The sequence below is a fragment of the Physcomitrium patens genome, chromosome 7, assembly GCF_059467195.1.
Source record: "Physcomitrium patens ecotype Gransden chromosome 7, ASM5946719v1, whole genome shotgun sequence".
NCBI classification, from domain to species: domain Eukaryota; kingdom Viridiplantae; phylum Streptophyta; class Bryopsida; order Funariales; family Funariaceae; genus Physcomitrium; species Physcomitrium patens.
Genome location: NC_143416.1, coordinates 17,649,915 through 17,669,110, shown reverse-complemented (window position 1 = coordinate 17,669,110; position 19,196 = coordinate 17,649,915). Strand labels below are relative to the sequence as shown.

At 32.6% G+C, this 19,196-nt stretch overlaps 1 protein-coding gene and 1 long non-coding RNA gene across 2 annotated transcripts; both read left to right on the top strand.

The window, feature by feature from the left end:
* Positions 1-3,656: 3,656 nt before the first annotated feature.
* LOC112284488 (uncharacterized) lies at positions 3,657-4,716 on the top strand. Its single transcript, XR_002970429.3, has 2 exons — positions 3,657-4,204; positions 4,405-4,716. It is a non-coding gene; the product is annotated as an uncharacterized LOC112284488 (long non-coding RNA).
* A 1,652-nt stretch (positions 4,717-6,368) lies between these two features.
* On the top strand, positions 6,369-9,447 carry LOC112284283 (uncharacterized). Its single transcript, XM_024523970.3, has 2 exons — positions 6,369-7,881; positions 8,393-9,447. Exons 1-2 carry the CDS (start codon positions 7,483-7,485, stop codon positions 8,540-8,542), a joined length of 549 nt encoding a protein of 182 aa, XP_024379738.1. The 5' UTR covers positions 6,369-7,482; the 3' UTR covers positions 8,543-9,447.
* Positions 9,448-19,196: the final 9,749 nt, after the last annotated feature.

Below are 19,196 nucleotides of genomic sequence, written 5' to 3'. Positions count from 1 at the left end.
AAAGAATTCAAAGTTAAATAATTTGGTCTTAAAATGTAACAGAAAATTAAAAGATATTTCTTTAGTAAATTTTAAGTTTTAAATATTTTAAATTTGAAACCATCATTTTAAAAATTACAAATCAAATTATTTTGTTGAAGATAGTTAAAGTTAGTAAGATTTATCTTTTGAATACCAGATTTATTAATACCAAATTTATTTAAGCATCTAATTATTTATTGAATAACAATTATTATAATTATTTAATAAACATTCATTTAAATTAATAAACGTCTTTAGAAATTGATTTCTAGTATGTAAATTATATAGAATGTTTTTCACAATTAGATATTAATAAAATTTAATTAAATTTAAAACACAAATTAAATGTTTATCATATAAATAACTTGGTATTTTGATGTATTACATATCTATATATAAATTTATTTAATTTATTAATATGTTGAAATCTTTAAAAAATTCTTTCAAAATTATAAGATTTGCATAATCAATTGTATCAATAATTTCTTTGATTTTATTGATAATACTTTATAATTTGCTATAAGAACAAAGGTCCTTCTTAGATTGTAAACTTATATCCTTTAACTAACATTTCTTGCATAATTTATAAAATTTTGATGTTAAGAAATCAATGTTAACCATCTTGCTGTTGAACTGAATTGCGGAACATGGGATTTCTGTTCCAACATGTATAACTTCTGATGCAATCACTGCCACCGAAGTAATCCTCATCACATCTTACAATCAACTAAAAATTCTCCACAGTGATCTCATATCATCAGTTATTATCCTCTAAAAAGTGAGTGTAAAGTTTCCATAGATTGATAAATAGAGATACAGGAAGTGTGGATAACATGGTGTGATGAAATTTACAACTGACAGCGGCGAAGTGAATGCGACGAAATCAGCGTTGCTTGGGGTGTTGCAGCTGCTGCTGCTTCACATATGCACGATGGTGTTTGTCGACGTGATCGCGAGTGAAGCAAAGATGCGTGAAGAGGGTCTGCCGAATTGGTTTCTGAGCCACGTAGTGCGGCGGAATCAAGCAATCCGGATGGCGCCACATCTCCGGGTCCTGACATTTCGAAGGGCGCGGGTACTTGTACGAGCAGCGCGCACGCAGGGTCCCCGATGCCTCCGCTGGCTGCTCCGCTCCATCTCGGGGATCATAGAACTGCCTCCCGAACTGGCGAGAGCTCCGAGAGGCAGCGCCTTTGTTCAGAATCCCGCCCGTTCGCGCCAGTTTTGCTACTTCCCAATCAAGTGACCAGATCTCGAGACTCGCTCGGCGGATTCTCTACCCAAGTTTCGTCTAGATTCCAAGCCGCCGCACACCACCAACATTCGATTCGATTCGATCCGATTGTTTGCGGAGCTTACGGTGAGTGCGCTCACATGGGTTATGCATCTGGAAATGAGCCTTTCTGGGGATGTCGGTGGACGTGCCTGGGATCCGGAGGCGAGACGGATGCGACTGTTGGTGGTGAAGAGTCGTCACATCGATGCAGTGGTGCTGCAAATCGGTGGCTAGTAAGTGTCATCAGACGTGAGATCCACCGCGGCTGTGGATGCGCAGCCCCGTAGTGGACTCCGAGTCGCCATCTCGAGCCCAGAAAGTCATCTTCCAGGCCCACAGTTGCGTATGCCGCAAGCTTGTCGCCGCACTCATCGTTACAGTCCGTCGCATTATGAGTCTCTATCCTCCATCGCCTTCAGCGTCGCCTGCTTCCCCGTTGTCGATCTTCTGCCAAGTCTCTGATTCCCCAAAAGCAGCTCCCTCGCTCTCTCTCTATCTATCTATCTATCTATCTATCTACAGAGAGAAATTTGTAGATATATATATAAAAAAACAAATATATGTATATATATATATATATATATATATATATATTGATACCGTTAATTGCAAGATTGAATAAGTTATTCGTAACTACTCCAGAATAATGCGGTGCGAGTAACTATTTCGACGCCGTGCTGTTGGGATGACTTTGGATTTCGATGCCTTCGCAGTGAACAGTGTGCAATTGTTTATCCTTTAAAATAATGATCATAATAAATGATAAGGTATTGGTGGCAGGTATTTTAAGAAAAGCTTTCTTGTTTGAGATAAAGTCAATATACATTGCGTTTTCATTTATAGTGCCATGATAGGTATTGTCTTTTCCATATGATTTGTCGGTTGTATAATGGGTTTATTCTAAACAACTCACAGACTTTGAGTTTTATCACTTCGGAAATTTGATGTAGCATGTTATAATTTTTTATCATTATTCAAGATCTATACAAGCTACAATATGAACTCATTAAGTACGGATTTGACATATTGTGAATTTAAATGTTTTTACAGTTTATGCAAAATAATCTTAATAATAATACTTCGAAATTTGGTATGCACATTATTGGCTTTGTTGAATTTTCAAAAAGGAAAATTTATAATCCTTTGATTTTTCAAAAATATATATTTTTTATAGATATTTTTTTATTGATTTCAAAAAAATTATAACTACTTAAGAATATACATTTAGATTTTTTCTAATATACAAATTAAGTTTTAAAACTTATTTTCATATGAGAAATTATATTACTTTGTTTGATAAATGGTAAAAATATATATTTGTGCTATATAATCAAATATATAACACATCATTACTTGGTAGTTAGCCACAATATATGATTTTAACACTCATTAAAAAGTGATTTGAGCACCTCTTCACAAAGTTAAAAAGTTTAGATATAATCTATATTGTTCTGATAGTTTTAATAGAATTAGAAAAGCTAACGAGTCAACCTTGTACAACATACTTCAAAATTATTTTATGAATACCAATTATAATGTTTTTGTTTTATTCTCTGTATTACATTGTAATATATGGATTGAAAATATTGACATTCAGCATTCCATAACTCCATGCAAGACAACCTTTGTAGTATTACAGCAAAATGACAATAAGTGGGACAAAATCTTCTTTGCACGCAAATCTCAAAATTTTGATTAAAAAAAATAATAATAATCAAGTCCATGATAAAGTAAATAAAAATCTTGCCATGCAAGAAGTTATGGATTTGGACCGTGGGGCCAACAGGAGATCAATCATGATGCCTTTGTTATCATGTAACATATGTATTTTATATTGTTTTGGACCCAAATATCTTCAATTGAAGTCATCAACTTAAACTACCAAGACAAACAAACACACTCAAAAGATTTCAGACCTACTCCTTAAATGAACATTTATTACAAACATTCATTCTAATTAAGTACTAATCTGATGATAATTTCTCCCTAACCCCCTTCATAGAGACACCTTATTATTTAATACCTACGCAACGCAGCGGACGCAACACTTAGTGCCCACCTGGGCAGGAAACGACGCCCAAGTGTTTCCCATTCCACAACGTCCAGATTCATTCTCGACAAGTGGGCTGCGACGATGCAGGATGATGAAACTAAGAATGAAAACCATCAGAAGCTCCAAAAGTCTAAACACCTTTATCGAACATTTAAACGCATGAGTGGTTGCACATGTCAACAGGAGCTGAATCTGCGGGGCATCACAATGCATGGAACTGGATCCATGTCTTGGAGGAAACACACACTGACTAGACGAAAAAGCGTGCATGATGGGGTGAAAAACTACACTTCGATAGGAAGCACTTTGTCCCTTTTTTTTTGCTAAACCCTAAACCTGCTCTTGGACTGAAAGATGGTTGCCTTGCCTTCCCAGCCGCCTTGATGGATCAGTGTCTCTCTCTCTCTCTTTGGGGATGGGTTGGTGCCGACTGGTTGTTCACCGTATCAGCGGCGTATCAGAATTGCAGGCGGTGGTCGCTCATGATAGTTGAGCTGATCACTGCATTGGGTTTTACACCTTGAATATATCTTTGCGGTGAGACTGTGTTGAAATGAATAGCTGAGGCTAAGGTTATGGCAGTAACGAAACATTGCAGTGTCTGTTAGAGGTGTGATTTTATTAAATGAGAATTCAGCATTTTGTCGAACTGTGTGGCACCCCGTTGAAATTCTTTGTATGGAATTGCGGGCATTTGCGAGGTGTTTAAGAGGTTGAGAGCGATGTGTAGTGACATGATTAGAGTTAGGGGTGGTTTCGATTGGCGATGGGTTTGGCATCACGGAGGAGCGTGGGATTGATGCAGCGGTTCGTTTGTCGAGGTTTCAAATCTTTCAAGTTCATCTGCAACTCCGGTAAGGAGGTTTCGACATCGAGAACTGCTGATCTCGTTTTAGGTTATCACGCAGAATGATTTCAACATCATCCCAACAAGACGTTTCGGCAAGATGGGGCCCAGAATTTTGCGCAGGGAAATATATAGAACTGAATTAACACTTGACTGTGCACAAGTAGTCTAAATGTTTCACTCGCTTACCAGTTGAATCTTCTACAGGAACTTGAGAAGTCGTCGAAGACAGTTGGCACACCTACACTTCATCCCTCGTCACTGTTCGATGCATTAGAGCTGCATTAGGAATCTACTTCATGAGAAAGTCTGTGTGCTCTAGTGCCACCTCACCATTTGAGGAGTCTATAGCAGCTGCCCGCGTTACGCCACATGGCATGCTTCCAAATTTTGTTTTTTCATATGTTGCCAAGTGTATTGAGATAGGTTTTTAGCAAAGACTTCTGGAATGGTTCGACTGCATCACACCTGCTGGGGACTGTGTTCAACGTTTTCCATTCATTGTTTTCTATAAACTGATACCCATTTTAGAGGATGGTGCCGCTGGGCACTGTCGCCAGTGTGAAAAATGTGATAGGATGATGATGGTGAGGCGAATAAGATAAGAATGGGTGTGTATTCTCCTTATCAAGTTATGCTTAGCTAATATGCCTCTGAAATCAATCATTTACAGACAGCATAAACTTAGCGATTGCGCTGCGTGGTAGTCTTGAGGTTGATTCTGATAAGGCGGTGATTTGGCTTTTAAACATATTACCTGAATGCCGGAATCTGAAGAACACCCATGGCTATTTGTTTCATGATTGATAATCCACCATTGATACTACAGTGAATAGCACTCGACGCATCAGTGCTCAGCCAAATTTGAAACTTCGGTGTCGTCGGTTTTCTGCTACTTGCCGTCGATTAAATTCGCACGTCTGTAAGGGATTAATTTTAGACGATGAACATTATGGCTCTGTAATTTACACTGTACCTTAACTCTGAGCACACGATCAATTATTCAAATTTGACCTCTCCTGCATTTTATCAGAATGTTGACTGGGTTGTTATCGTTTTGATTTTTTTCACTGAACCATCAGTAAATATTTTATTTTTCAATAGAATAAAACCATCCTCTACTGCAAATTAGAATAGTTTGTTTTCTTTTTCCTTCTTCTTGTCAGGGTAGTCTGGTCACGGGGAAGGAGAATCAACCATATACTAATTACTCTTCGAATTTGAAGTTGCACAATTTGCGACATGATTTTCATGGTACCCTTCGTTAATTAATGGCTTGTGGAAATGCACGAGTGACTTTAGGGTATCGAATGCTCCTACAGATTTAGATACTGAGATTGCTTCTATGCAGCTTGAGTGAAGGAGTGCCGTGAAGGAAACCGAAGCGTATGATTTCTAATATAGCCCGGGATTGGACGCGGAGCATACAATCAAACAAGAAGTAGCTTCACAGGTTACGTTTACCATACAAAATTCCCTGCCTTGATATTTCACAGGATTCGAACTATGCATAATTGTTCTTCGATGAGACTCTCATGCTGGTTGCTATTTACAGTGAGGAAAATATCTCACGAAGTGGTGGGCCATAGGTTCTCTTTTCGCTCATTTTGGCGCCGACTAAAGTACTCAGAGTGCCGAGCTTAAAAAACCACATTATTTGCCTGACTTAAATAATGAGCAGGGTGCTGAAACAAGGGCATTATCAGATTATCATGCAGATAATGACCACGCGTTGCTGTCTCCCCGAAGTTAGCCGAACTATCCTGCAAAAGACCCCGTCGATCCCACCAAACATGGTCAATACAACCTCCAGCTTGTGTTAAACCTCCTCGGTGACAGCGACGGCGAGTCTGTAGCTCAAATTTGCTAGAGCCGGTGGCGCGGACACATGGCAGGAGCACAAAAATGTTATGTAAACTTGCCGATCTTACTATTCGCACCCTTGAGTTCGGAGAAGCAGTTTCTCTGCAAATAATATCTACTGTTTATTTTGTGCCAATTGTACTGGTGCGTAGTGTACAGGTGGGGTCACTCCCGAAGTCACAAAATTCGGCCAAGTGGGGTCGACCCCGACAAATATGGACGAGAGATTCGCCTATCGTTGCGACCAAGCGAGGGAACTCTTTTCTGGGGTACACGCCCATAAGCAGACTAGTCCCGCAGTTCTTTTCTCAAGTGGCGGTGTTCAGGAATCCAACAAACCACCCCTCCCCTTCCCACTTGCTGCTCCTCGTCACGGTGGAGAGGGTGGTGATGGGCACTTCAATATCTGCTCGTACTAGTCACGTCCAGTCGAGTCGTCACTGTCTGTGCCCAGGTTCCGTTGGATTCGGTCATGCCGCAAATAAGCTCGTACTTGAGTTGATGAGAGTGTCATCACAATTCCGGTGAAGATGGGGTGATTATGTTGCTTCTCTCAGTTGCATCGACGCCCTCTGATTCTTCTAATGCTTTTGAGGTTTCCAAAGAATCCCAAAACTTCTGTCTTATTTTCGTTGCACTAGTCTAGTGTCGATTGCCTCTTATCCTTGTGCATAGTCGAGTTTAATATTAGTTCATAGAAATTGAGTGCACATATAAAATTGAAGCGGGTCACGAGTCTATCTTTCTCCCTTCGTGGTATCTGCTGCAGCGATGGAGACTTCTCCCCCTCGCTTTGATTCACAAAGGTATAGCTAAGTTCCCTCTTCAAACCATACATTTCGGAAACAATGTGGGTAGTGTGTCGTCGTCCACTCTGTACCGACTTTGATGCCTTCAAAGATTCAGTTCATAAGTCAATCTGGGCGTGAAATCGTCGTTTCTTCGGTCATGAGCGACGTCAGAGAGTGATTATATCCGGATTTTTTCTCGTTGTAGATGGGTTGTGTCGGATACTAACGCGATAGTGCATCATGATTTCAAGTCCGAGATGAAGATGACTGATTCCTCCTGACAGCAAAATCTTAATTTTGCGATCTTCGACTCTGATAGACACTGACGGATCTGTCCACATGATACTTACAACGGTGACATCACTAGTGCATTTGTTGGGTCGTTACAATCGAAGTCCATCTTACTTTGAGTTGAACCAGTCGGTTAAGGTTCAGTTTTGGTCTCTGATTGAAACTGCTGTCCATCTTATCCCCATCAGAAACATTCCTTTGAGCTCCAAACTCTCGAGTATTCAGTGTAGAGCCTCAAACGTAGAGTATCAAGGATATAGGAACTTCTCAAAAACCTGAAGTTGATCTTCCCGAACTCATCAAGCTGGCGCTTCTTCTTTTAATAAGTCTTGTAGTAGTTATGTCTGGCCTGATGTTGAACTGTGGATTATCGTCTAATTATCAGTCATACCACTTCAATTCGATGCTTCCCATGCTGGTTCGTCGGTTGGGGTCCATGGCAAGCAATATTGCCGCAGAAGACAATTGGCATGGCGCTATCGAGGTTGTCATATCCGCACCCGTGGAGAAGGTCTGGGCAATCGCCTCGGACTGGCTCAAATTCCCGCGTCGATGTTCAGTTGAGTGTGCCGAGGGAGAGAACGGCGTCCCTGGTTGTGTTCGCAAGGTCCAAGCGCACAATTCTAGCTTCTGGGTCGCCGAAAAGCTCACTGAAATCGACCACGATAAACGATTCCTCACTTATGATCTTGTGGGTGGCAACACTGGTATTGAGATTGGTTATAGAGCTGCCTTCCAAGTGAGTTCCATTGCCAATCCCCCTTCGTTTTGCCTGTCAATGTTCATCTTCCACTTGAACAGTTAGACTGTATACAGATATGTTTCGTGCATTTTTTGCGAGTCCGACCCTTTGAATTATTGCGAACTCAACCTGCCTGTGCGATTTCCGCTTCTCATTGTGGACGTCGAGAAACACGTTCTTCACTGTCTCTTGAAAAATCTTCACCCTTTCGGCAATGCGAAGATGCACCACAGCACATTAGTATGATACTTCGAAAATATCATGGAATACACTATGTATCTTCTATAGGCTTCTTTGTGGATTAGTGGAGCTCAAATGGCAAAGAATTCGAGTTTCCCGTTGATGTTTGTTTTATTAATGAGAGGTCAATGATTTTACTGAGCTATCAGTTGAGCATTGCAGTCGATTACTGTATTCATGATCGAATGTAGGGTTGAGAGTATACTCACTATGTTAGTTGACGATGAGATTATACTCACTATTCTGATTGTGTTTGAGTGATTACCAGGTCATAGATGAAGGAGAAAGTAGGACCAGAGTGGTGTGGCCTTTCATGTTCAGCCCTGAGCAGGTCAGTGTGGAGTCACTGATTTCTGTTGTTAAGAAGAAGGTAAAAGCTCATATTAAGGAACTCGAGCAGCTCGCCCAAGATGCTTAGCTCAAGCGTGCTTGAGATTGAACCAAACAAACTAAACATTACTATGTACAACAGGCTTATTGCCACGTCCTCTTAACGACTTGATTACTTCGTTCTTTTTGAAAATTTTCAACACGGTAGTGTTTTCTTTTCGGACAAGCACGCAAAGTGGCTATCGGAGGTTCCACGCATGTGATTCCGTTAAGCATCTGGAACTGACTAGAACACCTGAGAGTATGAAAATAGTTCACAGGCAGATGCTAAGACCAAAAAGCGGGTGTTTGTCAGTAGTGCTTTCTTTTCTTCGTTCTTTCACTTGGCTGCACATCGTTCGACAACAGCATGCATTTTACTTACCAGAAAGTCCCAATCTGAATCGAAGCGGAAACGGCACGTTTCTGACTCCCGGGTAGTGCCCATGAATGTTGTTTTTCTAGTTTTTACCAGCTTGCAAGCTGGAGCCGAGAGTATTCTCTTTGGCTCTCTCCTTGCAAGTTGTGCATACTGTTGATGATTCTGTTACTACCCAGTAGATGTAGCACCACCACCGTCTCTAAATTTTTCTCTCATTGATACATGGTGAGTATGTTTAGGAGATAGTCTTGTATTTTCAGTGACTTGAAATTTTCAAGTACTTCGGTAGTACTTGGTGCACACCAGCTGGAATAGCACGAAGTAGGATAGAAGTGGTTCCCTTTATGCTTGCTATCATATGCAAGCTGTTGGTTTTTTTCCTTACTCTAGAAGTAAGTTGTCACTGCGTTCCACTTCCAACTCCTCAAATTTTTACTCTGGTATATGATCTCCAAATGTCGCAGTACGAAGGTGACATATGACTACGTTCACATTTCTTTTCATGGGCTTTGCTACCATGTGTACAGACCTCTCTCTTACAATAAAACGGCTTGTGCCTTATTAAATCCTGATTGTACTTCTAAGCCAGCTGATCCAACTTCGCATGGACCAACCCAAGTTATTGTGATGTTAGATTGTTGTTTTTCTCTTTTCATTGAATGGAATCAGCCAGTGGAACGGAGTTCAAAATGCGTGAATCATACCTTGTTTTCCATATCATGCTTTGTTCAGTTGCTAGCTCGAGGCTTCATCCAATCTGCTACCACCTCAGAGGACCCTCGAAGCTGCTTTAGTACGAGTCGCACATCAACAACAGATGGACACCGTATTGTAACATGATTAAAGAAGACGCAAAAGATGATCATCTTCCGCCCCACGCAACCTCCGTCCCACGCAACTGGTCCAGACTATTTTCACGTGCATTAGCTGCCTTCTCAGAACTGAATTCTCGATTACGTCGATTCTATGTATGCACGAGTCCTGATCCGTTCGATAAGCTTAACCATGCCGTTTGATTGTTGCAATTACAGGTCCACCCTGAGAACACGATCAAGAACCAGCATCATACTATCCTCGCTTTGTTTCAACATGCGAGCACTCAATGCAGCGAACTCATGCAGCTGATGCGTGATTCCCAGCACTCAGTAGGCTCGCTTCAATACTGTATCATACATGTCACACATCCACACGAGTCAATTATAGATCACAGATCACAGCAGCATTCTTATGGATTTAAGCAGCCCAACTCAGTAGCAACACGTATTCATATTTTGTGTTAACGGATGTGCTGGCTTAGTCAGGGAAGTCGATCGATGTCCATACAATCAATGAAGGGAGGTTTAGAAAGTTATCGTTCGTTCTGCTGGTGACATTCAATTAGAGTGGCGAGTTTTTCCGAAATTCCTGTACCGAATGCAGTAACGACTACGGCTTCTTACGAATACACATCTCAAACTGATGGTGCAGAGTCTTTCTTATTTCACATCTGATTTTGCTCATCCAGTCATTGTGCAAAATAAGAGCGACAAACTTTAATTAAGGCCAAAACTAAATCTCATGAACATGTGGTATTGAAAAAAATACACTAAGTTTTTTAGTTATTTTGATGTTTTGTGATTTGGATATTGTGTTGAAAAGGTAACCTTTTATTGGTGTATCTTATGTTGGGTAAATGTTATTTTGAACATGGTGCTTAATGCATCCTCTACTCTATGGGGCTTTTCTAATGCTAGTGAATTAGTCAATGATAGAGTTTTAAGTTTAAACATAAATTTGGAAATTCTATAGAAACTATTGGACTCAAGAAGTGTTTGTCTATGAATTTGGATAAAAAATTACAATCTTTTCACTTAAGTCAATAATTAAAATTCTTCTAGTTCATATTTATAATAAAGTGAATTCATATCTACACAACTGTAGATTGATTGCATAAAAATTAAAAATTAAAAACATATATATATATATATATATATATATATTTAAGAATTTATCATGCTATTTCAAGTTTTGATTTAAAATAATATGATCTTTATAAAAACTATATTCTTTAAACTATACATCAAATGTTTTAAAATTCTAATTTTATCATTTTTATTTATAAAACAAACCTATTATTTATAAAAATATATATAAGTATTTTATATTTTATATACTAACATATATATATATATATATATATATATATAATATTTTTTATTTTTTATAAAAAATTTATCATCTTACTTATAGAATTACACCTGTCCAATTAATTTATCTATATAATTTTTTGTTTCTATTTTTGTTTTTTGATTAATATCATATTATTTTATATGATTATGATTGGTACAAACAAAGTTTAGTAAATTTTTTTAATTAAGAAATTATTCTTTTGTTACTATGGTCAAAATGGTCTTTTTTAATACCATTTTATTAATATCTTTCAACAAGTGAAATAAAATATTTTCAATTAAAAGAATAATTTTTAATAATGCATCCTTACTCTCTACTTATTTCTGAAACCAACCAAGGTACTAAATAAAAAACTACACCAAAAATTTGAAACAAATTTGTTAATTAATTAATAATTACTCCAAAATTGCTTACAACTATTTATATGTTGATGTTTTTTTAATACTACTATATCAAAATCAACATTAAAAAATAATATATAAAACATCAATTGGCTTGATTAATTTTGCAAATATTTTAGACTCTGAATTAATTGGCAAAAACTACTTGGTCAATAATGAAGTTTGTCTTCCAAACCTCCATTGATAGCAAATTTCAACAAAATGTGGCTTGACTATAACAAATTAATAAAAAAGGAAAAACCTAGCATCTAACTTATTTTCAAAAATAGGTTTTATATTTTTTTATTTATTTAAATACAAGTTTTTGTTTTGGTACAAGTTAAAATTTTATTTTTATAAAAAATATTAATTTATTTTTATCATTATATAATATATACATATAGAATATAGAATATTTAGAATTCAATTGCTAGTAAGAAATTATGTAAGAAATAAAAGATATATATAGATATATATATATATATATATATATATAGACCAAAAAATAAATATCAATACAAAATATTAATTCTAATAAAGTTGATATAAATATTTGAATAAGAAATTATTAATTTTATTAGATGGATCTTATGTAAAACATGCAAATATTCCACATATATAAATAAATATTATATATATATCTATATATATATATATATATATATATTTAGAGAGAAAGTATTAGTGGGTATTAATAAGATCTCTACTAGCTACAAGTTTTGGCAATGTGGTACTTCTAGATTTTTTTATTCTACTATTAGGATGGCAAAAGAGCCAAGGAGCAAAAAATAAAAAATAAAAGATGCAAGTTTTGTAACTAGGTCTATTAATCTTTCTGAAACCATTCTAATTTTTGTTGATTTTTATTTAAATTTTGAGATTTTTAAATTTCACTTCTATATTTTTCATTATTACAAAATTTCTTGATAAGTGAAGAAACAAGTTAAATTTGTAGACAAATTTAATATACATATTTTACCTTGAAATAAAAATTTAGGATTTCTTTTACTCATATATAAAAAAAAAAAAAAAAAAACAAAACAAAACAAAACAAAACAAAGCAAAAAAAAATCTAAATAATTTATCATTGAAATTTTTTTTATTGTTTTAAAAAAGTTAAAAGAAAGTAAGAACCTTTTTTTCTGTAGAATTAAATTCTATTTCAGAAAACAAAAAATAAAATAAATATATTTTAAATAGAATAAATGTTGCAAAACCAGTTGTACTTTGATTCTTCAACTTACTGTTAAAAGAATTCATCAAATGTTCATTCAAAATTCACCCACATATTTTAAATTAGATATGAAAAGTTTCTAATGTTGGAATTAGTAGTCAAAATGAAGCCAAGGTTAACAAAGTTTATTATAAAGATAAAACAAAAATTGAATTAGAATAATAATATTGAAGTTAAAGAACATAATACTCTAATTTGCAATTCAAACAAAATTTTATTACAAAAAAAAATTCTTAGAACTATATATATATATATATATATATATATTATTTTTTGTTGATTTCTGCAAGAAATATGACAAATCATCATGACAGTTTCTGTTTGGATCTTATGTATCTAATGAAACTATTTGACTCACAATGTGCCAGTCAAGCCATCACTTTAAACACTTTAAGTAATAATAAAGCTTATATTAGAGTATAAGATAATATACTGGTTGAAAATTTGAAGAGATATTAGTGTATCTATATACAATTGAAACTTGTTTTATTAAAGAAAATTATATTGTTGAAAAACCAGTGTATATTTTTTAAAAAATCCTATAATAGATATTATTGTAATCCTCCTAGATTAGAATTCATTACAAAATTGATTACATATCTTATAATAAAATTGACTTTAAAAATTGCTAATATGCATCCAATGGAAAAAACATTATTCATATTTTAAATAGAAACTTAAATTTTGATCAGATATTATAAAATATTCTCAATAAAATACAAAATATATATATATATTAATATTAAAATATACATATACAAATCACATATATTAAAAAATTATTATTTCTTTTATAAAATTAGGTGTTTTTATGAGTATTTTTACATGTAGAAATTTATTTTTAATCATTAATAAGTCTTTACAAAAATAAAATATAAGCCAATTTATTCAATGTCAATAATAAAAATAAAATATTTTTATATAATTATCAAAAATATATAAAAAATTATAATTTTTTTATAATTTAGAATTTTTAAAGAAATATAAAATATAATAAAATTAATATTATAATTATTTTTAAATTATTTTTAAGATATTAGCTCAAATTAATTAAAATACTAATAAGTTTTAACCACAAGTATTTTGATACTTTATATTGGCTATTTAAAAATTTTAGAGTTGGTCATTGATTTGTTTAAAAATATATATGTATGTATATATATATATATATATATATATATATTGTACCTAATCCAATAAATTAGACAAACTAGCCATTACATATAGGACATGTATTCTTACCTCTATTCTTTAGATTAAGCCTACTCACTAAAAATGCATTATTAGCTATGGTATGGTGATTGAGTGAATTATCAAATGCAACAAGAGCTTTGCATCCAAGGTACAAAGATGTTATCAATATTCGATTGCTTGCAGCTTATAGTTGAAGATTGTTATTGTGGAAGTAATTATTTGTATATTTTTTTGCATTTAAAATAGTAGTATTGTTTGGGAACATGTCATCACTATATTCTATTAGATTGTAATAGAGACACAAGAATGTAATAATCACTATACATGTCTTTTTTCTTTTAGGCCTTAAGAACTTCTGCTCTTTGTCTTTTCAAATTAAACTCTTGTCATCATCAATAGCAAAGGATAATTTATCATTCATGATAAATATGAATTGTACATTTGTAGAATCCTCTAGCAAGATGATTTTATTCATCTCAATGTCATTGTATCCTTCCATCCATTGTTGCCAAATTTATATTTGATTGATAATTTTTTTTCAATACTTTACAACGTCAGGGTATTTTTTACCATTAATATATGTATTGCCTTGATAGTAGCTTTTGTTGTTGTATTTTAATTTAAATGACCACATGGTAGCTATTGACTTGGAAATCATAACCAAGTACTCAATATTAAATTTTCTTTGCAAGTTTGACTTCACTTGTTGCATGAAAGATGTTCGATCACAAAGATTTCTAGTAACATTCTAAAGATATGTGTAGTATAAATACCTGATGTCCTCATCATCAATTAGAGATTTTATTTTTTTTTGCTTTCTATGCTGCAACTGAAATAATTTTTAATTGACAATGAAGTGATTGATCCAATTATAAATTGCTTGAGAGCAATAAGTAGCATCCACTTTTCCTAAGAGAAAATATCATACATATCCCTCAAATATGTCAAAATATCAAGAATATTCCTATATTTTTTTATAATAGCATATATATCCTTAGAATTATTGATAATAATATATATATACCTTCTAACTTGATAATGTATTAAAAATTTGACAATTCCATTAATATTTTTGTCTTCATATGGGCCCAAATAGTTACTTTTGTGATTTAATGTGTCAAAAAAAATAAAAAATAAAAATGGGATCACGCATTGAATAATATTCCAAATTGATTTGTTTTTTTTATACATTGCTTAATAAAATAATATTCTATATCCTAATACTTTGTATGACCATGGTACGCTAAATTCTTAGCAATAGCAATAGCATTCTAATTATCTTTATAAATAAGAATTCTTCTAATTTAAGAATGTTATAATTCTTAAGTACTTTACAATGCCATAAAATCTTCCTTGATACAATAGCCAAAGCTACATACTTACTATTGATGAAATAAAAAATAAAGATTATTTCTTGCTTAACTAAATGATAATTGATCCTTCTAATATAAATGCATAACTTCCTATTGAATGGTGCATTTGTATACAACTTGTTCTATTTGTATCATTGTAGCCTATAAGTCACAAATTTGCTTCTTTTTTTTATACTATAATACCAAATATTTTATTTTTTGTAAGTAACAAAATATTCATTTGATTCCTTGCCAATAAAAAATATATGGATATACCATGTATTGAGCAAAGTATTGATAAGCAAAGATAAGGTCATATCTTATACTATTTATAAGGTATAATAACAAACTTAAAGCTTTTTAATAAAGCTTTATATTTTCTACATCCAAAAGATCATCATTCTCATACTTAATGATATAACTTTGTACTATTGGTGTAGCAATTGCTTTTATCTCTTCCATTCCAAATTCTTTCAACTTTCAACAAATGTACTTAGTTTAACTCAAATTAATAGTATCATTTTTTTTATCTTCCAAAAAATCAATGCAAAGAAAATCACTAGGTTCACCAATGTCTTTTATCTTGTAGCATTCATGTAATTCATCTTTGCATTTTACAAGGATCTTAAAGTTCTTTCCATCAATAAATATGTCATTGATATAGTTAATTAGTACAAGAATTATTCATCTAATATACATTGTGTATAAATAAGAATTTGTTTTTGAGTGCTTCCAATCAAGATTAAATAAAAACTTATCCAAATTCTTATTCTATCCACATTCAAATTGCTTCAAACTGTATAAAGACTTTAGCAATTGCAACATCTTAACTTTGTATGCTGATGGAACTTCCAAACTTTTTAGAATTTTCATATAAATATATTTTTTTTAATTTTATTATTTAAATAAGCTAAAATAACATCAAATTATAATATATTTTAATTAAGAATAGTAGTAATTGCAACAAATATATAAATTATTACAAGTTGAGCAACTAGTGCAAAAGTTTCTTTGTAATCAAGATCCATTTTTTTGAATAAAATCCTTTGCAATCAATCATGCTTTAAAACATTTAATAGAGCCATTACTAATAAGTTTTTTCTTAAAAGTCTATTTTGAATCTACAACCTTTTTATTATTGGATAAAAATAAAAATTTCCATATAGCATGATCTTTCAAAGATTGAGTTCTTCTTTTACAACATGATTCCACTCTTTGTAAAAAGATGAATTCATAGCTTACTCAACAATTTCTAATTCTCCACATTCATCAACATAAATCACATCTACTATTTCAATCGACAAGTGATAATCTCTTCAAATTAAATTTTTGTCTTTTTTCCAAGGCATGTCATGCATCCTACTACCACTTATAATATTTGTCTGATCAATGCCACATACATAATGACATCTTGGTGGTAGAGCTTGAAAGGTTGCCTTAACTTTTAGTTGATAGAATTCCACTACTATTGTTGGTATAGGATTTGCTTCATCTTCAACCATTTTTTTATTCAATCCATCATTCACATGTAATCTTGAGGATTGAAGTTGGGATATTTTTAATTCATTTGGATGTTGAAAATCTAGTATATTAAGATTATTTCTATGATCTATATCTTTTCTAATTTTTTTTGAGAAATTAGTGGCTTACCAAAAAAAATTACATCTTGACTAAGAATCATCTTCTTTTCTTTGAATAGAAAAATTTCACATCTTTTTAAAACTTCTAAATATTTAATAAAAATATTCTTTCTTATCTTTGCATTGAGCTTTTGATATTTTTTCTTTGATATGTAATATCAAGCAAGAAAATCAAAATAATGAGTATTTTGAAAAGAAGGTTTTTTATTATAAAAAACTTTGTGTAGTATATTACAACCAAGTCTTGCAAGAAAAAGGTAATCATAAGTCCAAGTCACAAATTTTGATGTAAAGATCTAATTTTCACAATCTAGCTTAGCATCATCTAAAAATATTTGTACTCCTTCAAAAATAATATCTATCATATGCTATGCCATGCTAAAAAATTTATTTATGTATGCAAGAGTGATCATGTGTCAAATATCTTCAACTTTGAAGTGAGAATCAAGCTTACTATTCAAGAATTCAATATCTTGATCAATGAAAAAAGTTTCTATTTTTCTTTTAGTTTTTTTTTGTGTCTCTACTTTCCAAGTCCTATGAGTAACATATACTTGCTCTTTAGTTTGAAGAAATGCAAGGCTACAATAACCAAAATATTTATCAATCCACATAGCTAATCATTTAGTACTACCAAAGTTAGTTGTATAGAAGTAATTAAGGTTAGACACTATTATATTTAAAATATCATTGACATGTTTATGCTTGTAAGAAAAAAGTTGCTAATAGGCCTTAACAATAAAGCATGATTCACATATAGATATTTTATCCTTCTTCTTTTTGATCTTTAATGCTTCAATACAATTCATCCACTATGCTTCTTGTATTATATACATTGAAGTATGTGCTGATATTTGATGTCATTCAATAAATATACAATCCAAAATAGATGAACTAGAAATTATAGTAGCTTCATCAATTTCACAAGGTATAAGATAAGCTTTATTGGCTAATATGCCTTATGTGAGTACGTCACATGAAGATAGAATCCAATTGACTCCATTGACATTTACATTAAATTTACAACCTTTTTTATATAAAATTGAAGCTTATAATAAAATATCATGTACTTCACAAATATAATGGATATCCTTTACAACTACAAGAATGTATTTTTTTATAGGAACTAAAATTTTGAGATGCATCTCTCTTGAATCTTATAATTTGCTAATGCCACCATCATAGCCTTGAAATTAGATAGTTAGATTTTCATTGAAATTGAGAAGTTTACTCCTATCTCTTTGGATACATACATTTTTTGTACTATCAATGCGTCCATAATGTTGTAATTGAATCAATAATGCAATCATTGTTTTTGAATTAAATGATATCTCTTGAGCTAAAAAAAGAATAACAACTCTAATTTTTACTATACCTTTGCTATTTATTTTAGGACATTTTGCATTATCTTGTTAGTGCCCCTTATGTCTATACGTCCTACAAGTACTTTTAGACTTATCAAACTTAAGATTCTATTTTTTTTTGTAGATGATGCTTCTTTAAGACTTATTTTTCTCTTACATATACTATTAAAGTAAAAAAAATGGAGAACTAGTCTTTTCCTTCCTTTACATCTTTTCTTCAAAGAGAATAGATTGCACTTCCTCTTCCATGATCTCTTCTCTTTTCTTTGATGTAATTGACTAAACAAGTGGATTTCAAGATTCTGGTAATATAGTAAGTATAAAAAATATCATGCTTGGTTTGTTCATTTCACCATTGGCTTTAATATATTAATCTCTAAGATCAAAAATCTATCTAAGAAATTTTTTTATAGATTTTCCATCCACATATCAAAGATTATATAATTTTTTTATTAAAAATATCTTAGTAATAACTTCCAAGGGCTTATGGATCTTAGTTAATATGTCCTACATTTCTTTTGTAGTATTGCATTTGAATATATGAGTTAATTGAAAAGGCTTAACTTTGAGTGTAATCAATGCTTGAGCTTCTACTTTATATGATTTTAATTTTAATTTTTCATCAATATCCATAGAGCATTTTATTGTCCTATCTACATACATATAAAGCTTACAAATGCATATCAAGTATTTCATAACAAATATCCATATGCCATAGTTTTTTTATCTAATCAATTAATGTGATGATCCATTAAAGATGTTATTGTGAAATACAATTAATGAAATAGTAATAAATAACTATAAGAGAATAACTAACAAATAGACTATAAAATACAATATTTGAAAAGTAATAGTACCAAGTTTATTGGAGAAAAAAAAACTTATTTTTATTACCAAAAAAAATAGAATTTAATTAATTAAAAATTAAAATCAATAGAATTAAATTCTAACTTAAGCTTTTTCAGCTCCAACAGCTCTAATAAAACTC

Coding starts and splice junctions, on each gene's coding strand:
- LOC112284283 (XM_024523970.3), top strand. CDS start 7,483: ATGTCTGGCCTGATGTTGAACTGTGGATTATCGTCTAATTATCAGTCA. Junction 7,882..8,392: donor GTTATAGAGCTGCCTTCCAA/GTGAGTTCCATT, acceptor AGTGATTACCAG/GTCATAGATGAAGGAGAAAG.